Here is a 15,674-nt window from a genome sequence, read left to right on the forward strand (position 1 = left end):
CTCGGGCCCTCTGCTCCCCCAGCCCCAGGGCACTGCTGCACCCGTGGCTCTCAGGGCATGGCCCTGCTCCTGTGCTAACGGACGGGGGCTGCACGCAGGGAGTGCGGCGGGGGCCCCGCTGACTCACCTTGGCGTGGTAGGTGATGGCGCTCTTCGCCACCGCGCACTGCTTCTCGACCAGGAAGCAGAACCGTCTCCTCTCCTCCGTCAGAGCCGTCTTATACCCATCCGAGACGTAGTTTTCCAGCTCCCCTTGCTTGTTGCTGATGGCTTCGATGTACTAGAGGGGGCAGAGAAGCACAGAGGGGGGGGGGGTCTGCGGTTTCCCGTTCGCCCAGCGAGCGCCCACAGCCCCGTTAGCAGGGGACGAGACCCGCAGCATCCCGAGGACGGGGTCAGCGGTGGGGGTGCCCGTGGGAGGCCCCCAGCACAGGACACACACACACACGTGTGCCTGCACGTCCCCCCCAGCCCGCCCTTACTCATCAGAGCCCCCCACGCAGAGGCGCTGACTCAGCACGGGGGCCGGGAGCGCGCGGGCGGGCAGGACGAGCTGTACCCGAGCAGCCGCCCTCTCACCAAACGGGCGCCTGAGCCCCAGCGGGGGCCGGCGAGGCTGCCCCCAGGCCTCCCCCCCCCATCCCAAGCTAGCAGAAGCTCCCGCAGCCCCCACCCATCTCCTGCACCCCCCGGGACAGCCCGTGCAAGCAAAGCACGCGAAGCCAGGGCAGCGCTGCAGGCTGGCACAGCCCAGCGCACAGCATCACCCCCGGCACACGGGACCAGCACGGGGCTCCCTGCCCGCTGAGCACCGTTCCTCGATGCTGGTCCCCACCCCCCCCAGGGGCCACGCAGACGACACTGGAGCCCCGCGCCGGCAGCGGGCTGAGATGCTGCAGACGCGGCAGAAGGAGGCTCCTCTGCTGGCACGGCTCCTGCTCTACCTACGTGACTTCTGCCAGCTCGGCTGCGCCCGCACAGGCTGTGCCAGCGGGAACGGGGCACGTTTGTGGAGGTTTTTGTAGGGAGCTGGAACGCAGCACGTGGGGCAGAGCCACGCAGTGCAAGCGCGGCACAAGGGAGGGCTTCAGAGCAGCGCGGTGCCCTCCACGGCCACATCCATCAGCACACCGGAGGACACGAGATGTCCCCATCTCCCTCAACCAGCCGCTTCCTCCCCGCTCCCTGCCCTTGGTTTGTCCTCAGCAAGGAGCTGCTGCCCTTGAAGCGGCCCAGGAGAAGCAACCACCAAGTGTCCCCGAGGGGCATCGTGCTCACCAAGGAGCTGTGTCCTGCCCTACACAGGGCGGGCAGCACCACAGCACGGAGACACACGGCTGCCACCGCCTCGTCCCAGTAAGGGCAGCGCCGCAGGAGAGCCCCGAGCAGCCCCGGCACTGCTAAACCTGCTGCAGGAAGTCTGAGCTTCCCCGGGAAGGGAATTAAACTGGAAATTCAGGGCCCAAAGCAGCTTTTCTTCTTTCTTCATGTTTAACAGTTATTTTTAGCAAGCTACGGTATTTATTAGCAGGCACAAAATGGAACAAACCTCAACAAAGCAGTGAGATTAAGTGACGTCCCGGACTTCAAAGGGGGTTTGCGGCAGAGCTGGAGTCCCAGCACCCCCACACACACACACAGCACCCTCCCTGGAGAGCAAACCCTCAGCCTAAACTGAGCCGGTTTAATTCACTAAATGAGCCGTCAGGAAGGCGAGGAGCTCAGGACGGGTGCACAGCACACTGCCACGCCGGGCGGGCAGAACTTCTCCCAGCAATGGTAAACTTTCAAGTTTTAATTGTGACTTAACCGTGCAAGTCAGTCTTATTTACATCCCTGATTTCAATCTTGTTTCGCAAGTATACCTTTAATTATTTAGCTAAAGAAAGGCTTGCCTTAATGGCTGCAGCCAGTTAGAACATGTTGATTTGCAAGCAGAGAGCCTGTGCTCTAAATTTAGGATTCTCACTGCTTTATATACTTTATGTAAATAAGCACGATGTGCCATTGATTTATGCAGAGCCCTGATTTTTACACTTTATTACATTACAAAATGGCGAACGCCACCTCTTATTCACCAGCTAGCTTTCATTTTGGATTTGTTCAAATGGAAATGGGCTTTCAAACAAAGCACTGAAACACAATTTAAATAAAAACCTCGCTAACTGTGCCAGACGCACGGGAAAAAGTAACGTGCAGAGCACAACGTACGCTCTCGCTACCGTACGTCAAGGAGAGCGCGCCGTCTCTCGTTAGGGTTACCTGCTGCCACGTGCAGGAGCAACACCTCTGCCTCCCAGCCTGGTTCCTGGGGGGTCCCTGGGGGCACCCCATGACCCACGTCCCAGCCAAGCATTTCAAAGCTGGAGGTGCACACCCGGGCTCCTGCAGCATGGCCACACCATCACCGCTTCCCAACAGGCGCCTGCCGGCATGCACCTCTCCACAGTGGAGTTTCAGAGCTCGATTTAGGCCGCCAGCCTCAAATTCAGACGCTAAGCATCGCCTCAATAAAAATCCCAGCTTAAAGGGGAGAAGCCCCACCTGTGGCCGGGCCACCTGAGATGGCACCAGCCTGGTCGGTGCTCGTGGTGCCAGGAGCCAGCGCACGCACCGGCAGCTCCAGAAAGCTTTTCTGGGTTTCTAGGTTGGAGAGGCCTCAAATAACCCCCCCCTTCCCCCGCTCCTCAGTGCATCCACCTCACCTCCAGCAGCTCCGCTGACCCAGTTAGCGAGGTGGCAGGAGCCAGCTCCCGGGGCTCACCCAGCTGCCCAGGGCAGCGAGGGGGGAGCAGGGCGCGGGTCCAGCCAGCAGCGCCACGGAGGGTCCGTGCACGGGAGCTGCTCCGAGTTACCCCCCCAGCCAGGCAGTTCGGAACAAGGAAACATGAAAGCAGAGCAGCCGCTGCAAAGGGACACAGCCGCTGCCTTCGCTGCTGCAGAAAAGCCAGGGCACGCAGGGGCCCCGCTGCTCAGACTAACAGCATCCCCCCAGCAGACTCAAACCGGACAGCCGGAGGTGTGTGAAGATGAGAGGGCTGCTAACAGATGTCAGGACCTGGGTTCTCTTCAAGCACACGCTGCAATCAGTGCAGTTAGTGCAGGCGAAGCAGCAGCAGCAGCATCGTTACTGAATTTCACTCGAGTCTCTAATAACAGCACAGCCGTAATGAAAAAAATTAGTTCAAGCCATTCTATCCAAGGCAAGAACATGAAAATTAGTTATGAATATAAGCCAAGGACAATGCTAATCCCCGCAGCACTGAGCACCACTGTGTAAATAACCATTACAGATCTTTATCAGCAAACGGGCGCTGACTATGTCTGTGAAATGGGCTGAGCGAGGGAACCGCTGCGAGGACAACGGGGACCAAACCAGGCGGGAGCCAGCCAGGCTCTGCTTAGGAGGTCTCCATCTCACTGCTGTGGGCACGGCAACAAACCCAGGGACCAGAAAGTCAAAGCACTACGGGCACTTTTCAGGGCAGTGAGTGGCCCTGAGCCGAACGCGGAGCAGGGAGGGGACCGTGTCCCCATGCTGTCCCCAAAATCGGGCTCTTTCCTGGGATGAGATGAGGTGAGCACGGCAGTACAGGGCAGCAGGGAGAAAACGCTGAGGGAAGAGGGGAAGGGAGAGGAGTCTGCAAGCTGTGCTGCCCTGATACGGGCAGGCTGGAATATCCAGAAGAAGTAAACACAAGAAATGGGGATTTATTTAAGGAACCACAAGGGAGAATAATTAGAAAGTAACGAGATAAAATAGGAAAGAAGTTAGGCTGATTAACAGAGGAAGAGCTTTTAAGCTGTCACAGTCTCAAGGAAGCACAGCTCAAGCCCTAGCACAGCACAGGGTCAAAGTTGAGAACAGCTCTGGGGGTGCTCAACCCCCTCGGCTCCTGGGGAGGGAAAAGGGTTTCCTTGTCTCCAGAATTTGGTTCCTGCACGGGAGTTACGCTCCTTGCCCTGGGTTTATGCAGAACTGGGTAAAACCTGCCTCCAGCCGTGCCCTGCAGCGTGGGACGCGCGTGCCAGCCCCTCTGCAGGCTGCGACACCTCAGGTAGGGGTCGGCCTCGCATTGCACGCTGTGCTCAAAGCTGCTGCCTTGAAACAAGGTAGGAAAAGCATGCGAGGGTACACGGCACCACTGAAACACCTCAACCCGCTCTCTGGGGAAGCTCACCCTTCCCATCCCAGACGGAGCCCCACGCTGGCTCCCAGCAGCACCGGCTGCTGTAAGCAGCTGCTCACGTGCCCCGATGAGCCCGCAGACCTCTTCCAAAGCAAGAGAAACTACATTCTCCCTACGAGAACCAGCTCGCTGGGCGAGCAGATGCCCAGAGAGCCACGGCATCAGCGGTTATCCAAGGTGAAACGCGCCCAGCTGGTCCTGCGAGCACGAGGCCAACAAGCGCCCCGCTCCCCAGCCGTTGGCCTCCCGTCCCTCTCCCCGAGGCACGCTGTCCTCCCCCGTTACGCTTGCTATCTCACATCTGTTCTGCGGGGCAGCAGCCTCATCCTTCTACTATTCCTGTACAGTGCCGCACACGTGGTGTTACATAAAATGTTCAGGGAATGAGCTCCGAGAGCCGCAGCGGGCTATGCAGAGCTTCGTCAGCCGCTGCGAACGTCCCCGCGCCCAGGGGACACCGCAGACGGACCCCTGGTGCGTGGGATCTGCTGCAGAAATGCGCATCGGGCGCGGCCCCAACCTGCACATCGGGCTGGGAGATCAGCCTTCCAGAAGCAGCATGAGGCTTCTCAGCCAGAGAGGGAAAAAGTGGTTTAAGCCTTCATTTATACAGAAAACCCCTCGGTTAAGGGGATTTGCAGCAGCTGCTTCAGGATGGGTAGGACCAGCTCAGGAAGCCTGGGGGCAGCAGGGGTGCCGACGGCAGCCAGGGCAGCAGAGAGAGCCAGCCCTGGGAGGGAGGGAGGCTTTCGTCCCCTGGTGCTGCCCCTGCCATCGGCACTCACAGACCACAGAGCCTGGAAAAGGCACCGCAGGGCACGGCCCTTGTGGCACCACGGCCACAGGGTCCGGCACCTCCCAGAGCACGGTGCTGAGACCACACCAGCGCCCCGAGCCTCGCGAGATGCTGAGTGCTGACAGCCACGTGGCGCAAGGGGACGACATGCCAGCACGCGAGTTCCCAGCTAATTACAGAGTGAGTGACAGAATAAATGACAAAATGCTGCAAGGGACGAGCTCTCCCACCAGGTCCTGAGCTGCAGGAGGTAAAGCTGCTGGGCTGTACGGAGCACACGCGGGTAACCGCTGCGCTGGGACTCAGCCTCATTGGGCTGGAAGCTAGTGAAAAGCTGGAGCCGGTTATCTGGAGCCAGAGCTTTTACATAATTCTTCCCTATTTGACTTTTACATAAGCCCTCGTAACCTGGTTTGCACAAACTCCTCGTCAGTTAGTGCTTCTTGACCTATGGCTAAAATTACTTCTCCTGGTGGGAATATCAGAACGAGGTTCCAATTACAAGAGTTTATAAAAACCTCTGGGCTATTTGGCACAGGGGTGTTTAACGCTTACAGCATCCCCACAGGAGCACAGGGGGACAGCAGGAGGGGCGCAGGCAGGAGCTGAGCTTGGCCACGTGCCTGGCAGCTCCGTGCCCCCCGTATTACCCCAACGCTGGGCACCGTGCTCCCCCCCAAAAAACAAACAAATCCAATTGCTCCACCGGCCTCACCAAGCAATCCAATTGCTCACAGCCCTACCAGGGGGTGATGAGCTGCTTGGACCAACGTAGCTCCCTTGCTGGCGTGCTGATTCAGTCAAGGCCCTAAACCCATCGTGACCTCGATTTCATGCCTCAGCCATAACCAGCATTTAATGGAGTTACAGCAGTTCAGGCTCCTTGATGATTGTTTAATCTTCATATTTGTTTTCGTTCTTCTTTATAAGGGACGTGAAGTGAATGGAATTGGTTTATTCCCCCAGTTTTGAACACAGGTCAAAAAAATCTCAGCAACTACATAATTAGGGCAAGAGATCTGAGGCAGTGGCTGTCTCACTGCGGTCCAAGCTTTCATTCCTCTCGTACAACAGCAGCTCTGGACTGATTCATGAGAAATAAACCCCTGGCTTTGTTGCGACATTCAGCAGTAACAACCCGTAACCGCAGCATCTCCTGACCATGACAGGCTGAAGCTTTGGAGGCTGAAAAATCGCTACAGCAGCCTAATTGCGCTTGGAGCTGCTTTTAAGCTACATGAGTCGTCTTCCTCGAAAACCACAAGGTGTTTCAGTTCAGAACCATCTTAACGCTGTGAAGCCCTTCCTCGTCAATTAAGCTCCACCAGGCAGCACCCACAGGACATGGGACCTGGGGCCAAGCCCCATGCCCTCTCCAAGCACCACATTTGCTGCAGCCCCGCAGAAGCCCCCGCTGCCTGCCCCGAGCAACCCCCAGCTCTGTCCTCCAGATAATAAGCAACATGCAGCACTTGCTGAACATCAGCGCCTATTTCCACCTTATAAAGGGGGAAATCTGCTTAGAAGAGGGAGGGGAGACAATCCAAGGCTTTTTTTTTTTAAACCAACTCAGCACAGGCTGCAGCACCTGGGCCAGGCTGGTGCCCTGGCACCATCCTCTGCCCCCTGCCCCAAGAGCCCTGCCCTTGCAGCAGGAGCTGGATGCCAGAACCACCACACGGGGCTGGCCCCACCACATCCCTCGCAGGGGGCACAAACCGCGGCCACTCGGCAAGCAGCAGCAAGGCAGAGGGGAACAATTCTGCTTCCCGCAGCAGGAAGCGCAGAGATGATGACAGAGCACCAGCCTCCTGGCTGCTGAGCGCTACAGTATCTTAAGTGGATGAGTCTTCAAACGAAGAGTAAGATTTTATTGCTTTATTGAATGGGATGACTTATGTAGCTACCAGGACGTTCCTGCCAGCAGCACCTCTCCCACTACAAGCCAAAGCGATGCTCAGCGCCGCATTAGCAGAGCTCCAGCTGGCTCTGCCCAGCTCCCCAGGCGCCGTCTTGAAGCTGACTCCAGCGTCCCGTGAGCCCAGGAGGTGCCTTCAGCAGCCTCCGAGGAGGCTCCTCCTGGCTGAGTTTTAGCACTGGCCGTGGGGATGGTTCCGTGCCAGGCAAACAAAGCTGCACACAACTCCCTGCTGCAAAGATGCCAGAGAAAAGTTTTTTCATGCAGCACGACCCCATGCTGCGACACGAGCAGCTCCCCCAGTACCGGAGCTGCTGCAAGTGCCTGGTCCCAGCTCCTCCTGGTTTCCCTGCCCCAGCACATGGCATTTTCCCTGCCCCAGCACATCACATTTTCCCTGCCCCTGCCCAGCCTGCACATCGCTCCCTGGATCAGCGGCACGGCCGAGCGCCCGCACCGACAGGAGCCGACGGAGCTGGCACCTGCCAAAACCCAGAACAGCATCAAGGCTGCCCTGAACGCTTTCCTCCTCTTCTGTTTGAAGCAAGCAATAGCAGCATCCTAGCCAGCACAGAGGGAGAACCGCCCTCTCGACTGAATTCTGCAAATTAACTTATTTTGATCTCTGAGCTTGGGGGGGGGGGGGGTGGAAGCAGTTGAGCAGTTTCACGGCTCTTTAAGCTAAAGCTCTTCATAAGGCTTTTTTTTTTTTGTAGAGATAAGCGCTTCCTAAATACTTACTGCTGAAAGATTAAGAGAATGAAAGCCTGATCCTGTTTTTCTTTGCCCAAAGAAGTGGTGCTTGCAGAACGACAGCCCTGCTGCCGCCGTTCCATGGTGGGAGCAAGCCATCACCATCGCCCCTCTCGGCCGTACGCAGCCGATGGCCGGGGCAGGTTCTCCCCTACATGGAGGGGATCCCTGCAGAAACACGGCAGCCCTGGGGACTCAGGCAGGAGCCAGGTGGCCCCGGCAGCACTTCTGCTCACCCCTGCCAGCAGCTCCCTCAGGTGAGGGGATCAGAAACCGGGTGCTGATGCTCTGAGCGTCCCCCTGCTGAGAGCCGCCTCGCTGCTCAACGGGTCTGCTCTCCCTCCGCGGAGATCTGGAGCAACAGATTGCAGAGACACCACTACTCCGAAGTGGTTTAAACTGCTCAGCTTTCAAGAAAGTGCCAGCCTTCGCTGCGGCACGCAGGACACCTAAGTCACTCTGCAGCAACACCTTCTGAAGATGCTCAAATTAACCATGCCTCACACAAGCGGCTTCAGTACAGTCACAGGAGCTGGGAGGCTGCAAATTAGCAGGAGCTCGATTCAGAGCACTCCAGCTCAGCACAGGAGCTGCACTCAGCGCCTGGATGAGTGTTGAAATGTTTTTTTTTTTCTCCTTCAGCGATTATCCTGATTCATGCTACCAGGCGAGTGACTGATTTCCCAAATTTTAGTACAATTAACAATGTCACTTCCCCAGCTCTCTACTGATTGCTTAAATGCCACCCTGTGCACAGCCCCAGCTGGTGAAGTGCCATCGGTGTTTAGATCACCTTTGGCAGAGGTGGATCACTTTGGTTGTGTTATCAGCCCGTTGCACCTGAAGTATCAGGTTCTGATCCTAACATACCACCTTCTCACACCTTGCTTACAGACCGGAGCACGAGATTTCTGGCTTCAGAGTTCGCCTTTCCCTTTTACCCCACGAGGTACGAGTCGGGCTGCAGTCACTGAACGCCCCTAACCCCCCGCAGCAGCAGGAGCACTGAGCCAGGCAGGTTTGCAGACAGATGCATTAATCTCTCATTAAAATATGCTCTGTTTGGACACGCTCCAGGTGCGACTCAGACCACAGGTCAGACTTCAGGAGACCTGAACTCATCCCACACGTGCCTCGGCGACCCTGCACCGCAGCCCCCCCCCCACGACCCAGGCACGGGCTGCGCATGGGATGCTCCGCGACGAGACCTCGGTCCCGACCCGCTCCCTGCCAGGAGCCGCAGCGGGGGCCCCCAGGGACCCGGCGCAGCCCAGCCCGAGCTCCCGCAGCAGGCGGCGCGGGGCGCACGCAGCCCACACCGCAGTCACGCTGCCGTGATTCACTCGCCAGCCTCCTCCAGCACGCGCTCGCCACCCGGGCGGGCTGGGGGAAGGGACTCCCGTCAGAAGGCACGGAAAATATTTAAGCAAAACACCATCCAGAGGAAGATGGATCTGGCACAACAAACTAATGATCTTTTTGGGTTCATTCATTAAGCGGGGCGGGCAGGGGGGGGAGAATAAAAGAGCCAGCCGTGGCAGACTCGGCGGGGTTAGTCACCAGCGCACCGCCCTGCACAGCACCTGCTGGGGGCTGCCTCCCCCCCCGGCCCTGCTGCTCTAACGCCTCCTGCATTATCCATCACAGGCACCAACACCTCCCTGCCTGCTCCTCCTGTCGTTATCCAAACGCTGGCACGCGGCACGGAGCAGCCCCAGGCTGCAGGGGGGCGACAGGCACGGGGGCACGGGCTCCTACCTGCAGCTCCTTGTCCGAGTACTTCTGGGGGTTTTTGCTTCCTTGGCTTTTCTTGCGGAGTTTTTTCAGCTCTGCCTGGCACTTGTCGAGCGAGTCGCCCTTGCTCCTTTGCTCTGTCTGGTATTTCTTCAGCGCAGCCTGGGTGCGAGAGGAGAAGGCTCTGAGCTGCTGGAGTGCTGCTGCCCGGCCCCAGCGTGCAGCCAGGGGCAGGCACACAGCCACTGGCCTCCAGGAGGCAAGGAGAGAACAAGCAGGGCTGTGACAGCCTAACACCGGGGGAAAAAACCACCGGTCTGTGTGGGTGACACGTCTGGTGGCCTGGGGACCCCTCCGTGCATGGCACGGCCGTGCCCTGTGCAGGGCAGGGAGGAGCAGGAGCAAACCATCGGGGTCACTTACGCTCAGGTAGCGCGAGTCCAGCTCCACCTTCTGCTCCAGCTGCGTCAGGAGCTCGTTGTGGAAGGACTTGAGCTGCAGAGAAAGAACAGAGGGGCTGTTTGTGTGGGCTGCTGAGCCCAGCAGCAGCCGAATGCTCCCCAAAATCCCCGCAGTGGGAACCGAGGGGGCCCAGGGAGGTGCACAAAGAGCGGTGACGGTCACTGCGTTGTGCAGCAGGAGGGGTCTGGGGCTGGAGGGGATGCTGCTGGCACTGAGGGATGGACAGAGGGACCCGGCAGGACACTGCTCAGCCGCAACGCCAGCAGCTTGGCTTTGACACGAGCGAACTCTGTGCCCGAGCAGATCCACGTGGGGCTGGCTGAGATCAGATCTGGGGGCTCGGAGGAGCTGGGGGGGGGTTGCTCAGCCCAGGCTGAGGAGCAGCCCCCGTGCTGCAGCACCAACGCGTGCTCACCATCTCCTCCAGCTGGTTCTGGATCTGCCGGTGGACTTCTGCCATCTGGAAGAGCACGTCTCCTGGAAAGACAAGACGTGGGAGGGGGCTTGAGGTGCTGAGCAGGGGGGGACACCCCGGGTCTGGGGGCACCCCACTGGTGGGAAGGGGTCTGCAGCCAGACTGTGGGGCTCCAGGAGCGCACGGGATACCCCTGGTGCCCACCTTCCAGACAAAGGTGATCAGACATTTCAGACACTTGGACAAACGTTTGCCTCCTGTAGCACTGGGGAAAAGGAAGGAGAACGTGCAGCAGCCTGGCCCGAACACGCCATCACACCCCAGCCACGGCTCTGGCAGCCCCTGGCCCTGAGATGGGAGGACACAAAACTCCGCATCCCCACCGGGGTCACCATCCAGTCCTGTTATGAGCCCAGCTCACCATAGCCCGCTGCAGGCAGACCTACACCCTGGGGCATTTGCCTCGATGCCCCTGGATCCGTTCAGCCCCAGTGGCTGGGCTACAGCGCGCAGGGCTGTGAGCCCAGCACCGGTCCCTGCCCTGCCACCCCCGTCCCCAGGCTGGGAACGGAGCAGCCGGGGCTGCAGGAGGAAGGGCTGTCCTGGCAGAGGGACCCCAGCTCTGCTTTCACTCTTCCTTTAATTTTTCTTTTCAAATGCAAGACCATCAAGCTGTGCTCCCGCGATTCTTTTCCCGGACAGGAAGGGCCACATCCTGCCTCAGCAAAACCCTGCGGCGGCTGGAGCCAGACGGCGGCCCCACGGAGCGTCTTTAGGAGAGGAGCCAGGGCTACTGCTCAGCTAAAAGCAGCGGCTCCTTCTCGGCTTTTAGGGAGAGCCAAGTGCCGTCAGCTGTCTGTAAAAGCCAAGCTTGGAAGCCCAAACCCCCAGCACAGCGGCTGGGGCTTCGCAGGCAGCTTCCAGGGAGCGATTTGAGAGTTTAAAGCCGCGATCTGCCAGAGCTGCGCCTGCCTCAGACCCATGGTGCTGCCACCCAGAAGCGGCTGGGGGTGAGGAGCACCCAGAGCTCCTGCACCGGCAGCATGAGACTCTGGGGCACAAAAACGGCTGGCGCGTACTGGGCCAGCCCCAGCCTGCCACCGGGTCACCCCGTCCCCAGCAGCGAGCCCCACGTGCTCGGGCACGCAGGCTGTGCTCCAGCAGTGTCAACAGTGCTGGGTAACTGGGGACAGCCTGGTCCAGCGTTCCTTTGCTCCTGGGGCCAAAGCAATTCGTACTTTGCACCCGCACAGCGTGTCTCAAAACTCTCTGCAAACATTAAAATCCGAGCCCATTGAGTCCTGGGCGGGCGCCAGCCCCTCTGCTGCGGGCTCCGTGCTTTGAAAGGTGGAAAATTTGTCTCCGAGGGCTGAAGGTGCTCAGCCAGTCAGGGGGCAGGAAGTGGAGCAGCCGTCCCCTGCTCGGCCCCGCGGGGAGCAGCGATGCACAGAGCAAGGTGACCAGCCCGCTCCGCTCCCACACTGGGGAGCCGGGCACCGAGATCCGCGCAGCAGCGGGCAGGCAGTTAGCTTTTACGGCCTCTTTGCAAGGTGCTGAACAAAGCAAAGCAGCCCACAGCGCTGAGGCGGAGCTGGCAGCGGCTCTGGCAATTACGCACATCTGGGATGAATAGCTCCACGCATGAATGGGAAGGCCTGGGCAAAAGGTCACCACTACGAGACCTCCAGGAAATTGCTCTCCGGTTGGGCTGCGGCTGCTCAATCATGGGAAGTGCACAAATTCCCACTACAAGGAGGGCAAGAAGAATGACGTAATGGTGGAGCTGGGTCGAGGTTCCTTTTCCAAGAGGATATCGGTGCATCGGTGGCCTTATTTCCAAAGCTCGAGCCATCCCCTCTCCTTTTCCCTTCCCATCTGACCAAAGCAGAGCCCCAGCTGACCAAGTTGGGCAGCAGAAAGGGCCAGGTGAGGGCTGGCGGAGAGCTCTGGCCATCAGTGCTGTGCAAGGAACACTCCCAGAGCAGGGCCCGGGGTGCTCAGAAATCACGCACGCGCCACCAGACCCAGCAGCGAGGTGCAGCAGCACCAGCACTCTGCGGCTCTGCCCCCTGCGCTCCCCGCCTGGGGTAAAGCAGCCGGCTCCCGGCAGCAGGGGAGGTGGCTGGGACGCCTCCCAGGACACAGATAACCATCTCTGCTGATACTTTCTCCTCCACCACCCCCTTTGGCTGTTATCGCAGTGAGAGTACGGGGAGTTTCAGCCCAGGCTGAAACCCACCCCACATCAAACCGGGCAGGGGCAGAGCTGTTCCCAGCCACGGCGGCACGGCATGCCCCGCTTCGAGCTGCCCCGGGTCCACCCCGGCGTGCTCCCAAGCACTGGGGTCAGCGCTGCTGTTTTCCCAGCTCAGGCGTCAGGAAGCCTCGAGGGCTGGGGGCAGGCTGGGAAGGAGCACCCATGGTGCTGAGTGTGACACCGAGGGCACCCAGCGCCCCGCCGGCACGTCCCCACGGGGAGCAGGCAGCAGCACGGACCCAGCCCGCAGCCCTGCTCCCATCCCAATTTGCTGGAGGTGCAGCGGGACCAGCCCGGTGCCTGCAGCAGCTCCAGGCGAGCTCCGTGCTGCGCCCAGGCTCCGTTGCAGGAAGGCTGCTGGACGCCTGCCCGGCGTCGAGTCACAAGGGCTTCCTCTGAGGTTCCTCCCCAGGAGGAGACAGGGCAGCCAGTCCCGAAGAAACCAGCCCCAGGTTTCCCATGGCAGCCTCCGTAGCCGGGAGCCCACGCAGGGCAGTGGGATTTCAGCCACCTTTGGTGCTGTGCGAAGGCACACCCAGCACCTCTGCCACCCTGCTGCCTTCGCACCACGAGCTGCCTCACCGCTGCAGGAAGGGTACGGACCTTGTGAGGCACGAACCGACGCTTCGCCCTGACACCACTTGGACTAACGCAGCTTGGCATCAGGGAAGAAGTTAAACTGTGACTAAGAGATACAGCCGCGGCTGGGAAGCCTGAATATTTCAAGCCCTGGCTCAGAATAGGATCTGCAGCACTGCACCAGTGGTACACGGTACAAGGTGCTCGCGGCGGTGTCGGCAGCACGGGGCCACACCGGGAGCTCCCTCCCACGCCACGAGCTGCCAGCACCATGCACAAGGGCTGTTTGCAGCTTAAACACTGTAATTACAGCCGTGGAGCAGGCCACAGACAGGGAAATGGCGTGGGTCACACTGCGAATCACACAGAGCGCGAGCACCGGGCTAGCTCTGTGCCAAAACACACATCCTACGAGTCAAGAAACCCAAAGTAAGTGCTTCACCCAAGGTCACAGGCAAAGTCCCAACGGGACTGCAGGAGGGCAGCGCGAGGGCTTCGCCCGTGCCAGGCTGGGCACAGCTCCCTGCAGGGACCGCCACGGCTGCAGAGCACGCACAGGGGCGAGAAGGCTGAGGAGGCAAAGGGAGCTGCTATTTACATCTGTCTGACTCACAGTATCATTCTCGCAGAACTATAGGGGCTATTGTGGGCCCTTCCCCACCACACCCAGCGAGGAACAGCAGAACAGGTTGTTCCACATCCCTCAGATTGCAATCGGGCACCGCAAGCCCTGCAGGAGCCAGCTGCCCGGCCAGAAGGCAGAGCAGTAGGAGCCGGCTGGCAGCGCCGTTTCTGAGCCCTGAGCCTAGGGAGCCTCTTCCTCTTCGAGCTCCATGCAGGCCGTTTTCAATAAAAGCACCAAACAATGCAGGAGCTGCCCAGGCAGCGCCCCAGCAGCACGCAGCGGGGATGCTCGGCAGAGCAAAGAGCGCTGAGCACCGCTCCTCACGCCTCGAGCGCAGAGGACGCGACCCCCTCAGCACCACTCCGCACCGGGATCTCTCGCTCCAGGGGCTCCCAAACAGAGCAAAAAGGGAGGAAAAGCCCAGAGCAAAGAGGAAAGCAAAACCAAGGAGCCCAGGGGCCCAGCCCCACCGCTCTTCCTCCCCTGCTTTAAGGAGGACCAGGCAGAGTGACAGCATTGGGATGGAAATAGCCAAGCAGGCAGAAAGGAGAATTAGTTTGTTAAATGGGAAAAGGGAAGGGAGTTAACAGGGCAAGCTGTCCGAGTGCTGCCTCCTGAACCATACAGCCAAAGGTGTGCCATGGACAAGGCTCCAACAGTTATTTAAGGGGAGGTGTCAGTCTGTGCCCATTCTGAAAGGAGCATCGTTTCAGGGTGCTGCTACGAACCTGGCAGAGCAAAACCCACCCCAGTTCCCTCCACGGTGCTGCCCAGTTTCACGCATCCCCGGGCGGGTTTCCCACCACCGAGCCTGGCTGGCTCCCTGGGCTCCCACAGTCAGAGTTCGGCACCCGAGCTGGCGTGCGGATGCTTCCCAACCTGTCCTCAAAAGGCACAGCCTGGCAACAGCTCCAGCGGCTCGCAGAGATCTGCTGAAAGTCTCATCCAGCCAGATTTACGGCAGGAGTGTGCTGCTGAAAGCTTCCACGATCTTATTTCTTCCCTGATATTAATGCGTCTTGATTTGAGCTCATGAGATGCTGCACAAGCCACAGACAAGCCCTTAAGCCACTGAGAAAAGCACTTCTCAGCTGAACCCCTGATTCAGACAAGAAGGCTCCAGAACCTGACTTTATCAGCTCTGACATTAAATTGCAAGGCAACGTGGAGGAAGATTTGTGCATGTACAGTGGGAAGGATACAAGTATGGGAAAACAATCAGCTTCTCCCCACTGATTCATCTATTTCCTCTTCAAAAAGGTTTCATTTATTTATCGCAGCCCAAAAGGATCACACAGGATTTGTTGATGTTATATTAGCAACTCATCAGCATTATAATGATCAGTTCTGTTTCCAGCCTGCGTTTCAACCCATCTTGGCAAAGCTTAAGACTTTTTTTTTTTTTGAGATGAGGTAAAGAAAGAGGCAGAGGCTTCCCCAGACACCCTGACTCAAGAGAGGTGCAGGGCACATTTCCAGCAGGAAATGGGCACAGGAGAGCACGGACCCCCATGAACACCCAGCACCTCCAGGACCCAGGTCTGGGCAAGCAATGGAACCACCCGGTGCATGGCTCGGGTGCAGATCGGCCTCCCCTAGTCTGGTGGCAGGCTGTGGGCATAGCAGGGCGCAGCCCGGCACAGCAAAGATCCACTTCTGCTGAGCTCCACTGCTCAGCGCCTCCTCTTTCACCGACACCAGTCCAATTCTTTCATTTTCTGCACCACCAGATGTTCAGAAAGTAAAGCAGGATGTGAAGTGCCACCAAGGCGCTGCTCCTCACATCCCCATCTCCAGATGGAGGATGCGCCCCTGCCTAAAACTCACGATCTCGCAGCTCTGCTGCTGCTGGACTGCAGAGGCCAGCGCCTGGACGTGGCTTGTGGCCACCCCACCTCTGGGAGGACCACACAGCACTGGGGAGCCTTGTCCTTGTGGGGCTGAG

At 59.1% G+C, this 15,674-nt stretch overlaps 1 protein-coding gene across 6 annotated transcripts in view; it reads right to left on the reverse strand.

Moving 5' to 3' along the window:
* BAIAP2 (BAR/IMD domain containing adaptor protein 2) overlaps nt 1–15,674 on the reverse strand; it is a gene marked incomplete at its 3' end in the record, with an annotated part of 43,507 nt that overhangs the window by 12,627 nt on the left and 15,206 nt on the right. For all 6 annotated transcript variants that reach the window (XM_083804959.1, XM_083804956.1, XM_083804958.1 and 3 more), the window contains exons 4-7: nt 10,269–10,330; nt 9,815–9,886; nt 9,416–9,553; nt 128–280 (exon numbers count right to left, since the gene is read on the reverse strand). In XM_083804959.1, the coding sequence (XP_083661085.1) occupies nt 128–280; nt 9,416–9,553; nt 9,815–9,886; nt 10,269–10,330 (425 nt within the window). The remainder of the gene's footprint in view (nt 1–127; nt 281–9,415; nt 9,554–9,814; nt 9,887–10,268; nt 10,331–15,674) is intronic.

Source organism: Anser anser, assembly GCF_964211835.1.
Source record: "Anser anser genome assembly, chromosome: 19".
NCBI classification, from domain to species: Eukaryota; Metazoa; Chordata; class Aves; order Anseriformes; family Anatidae; genus Anser; species Anser anser.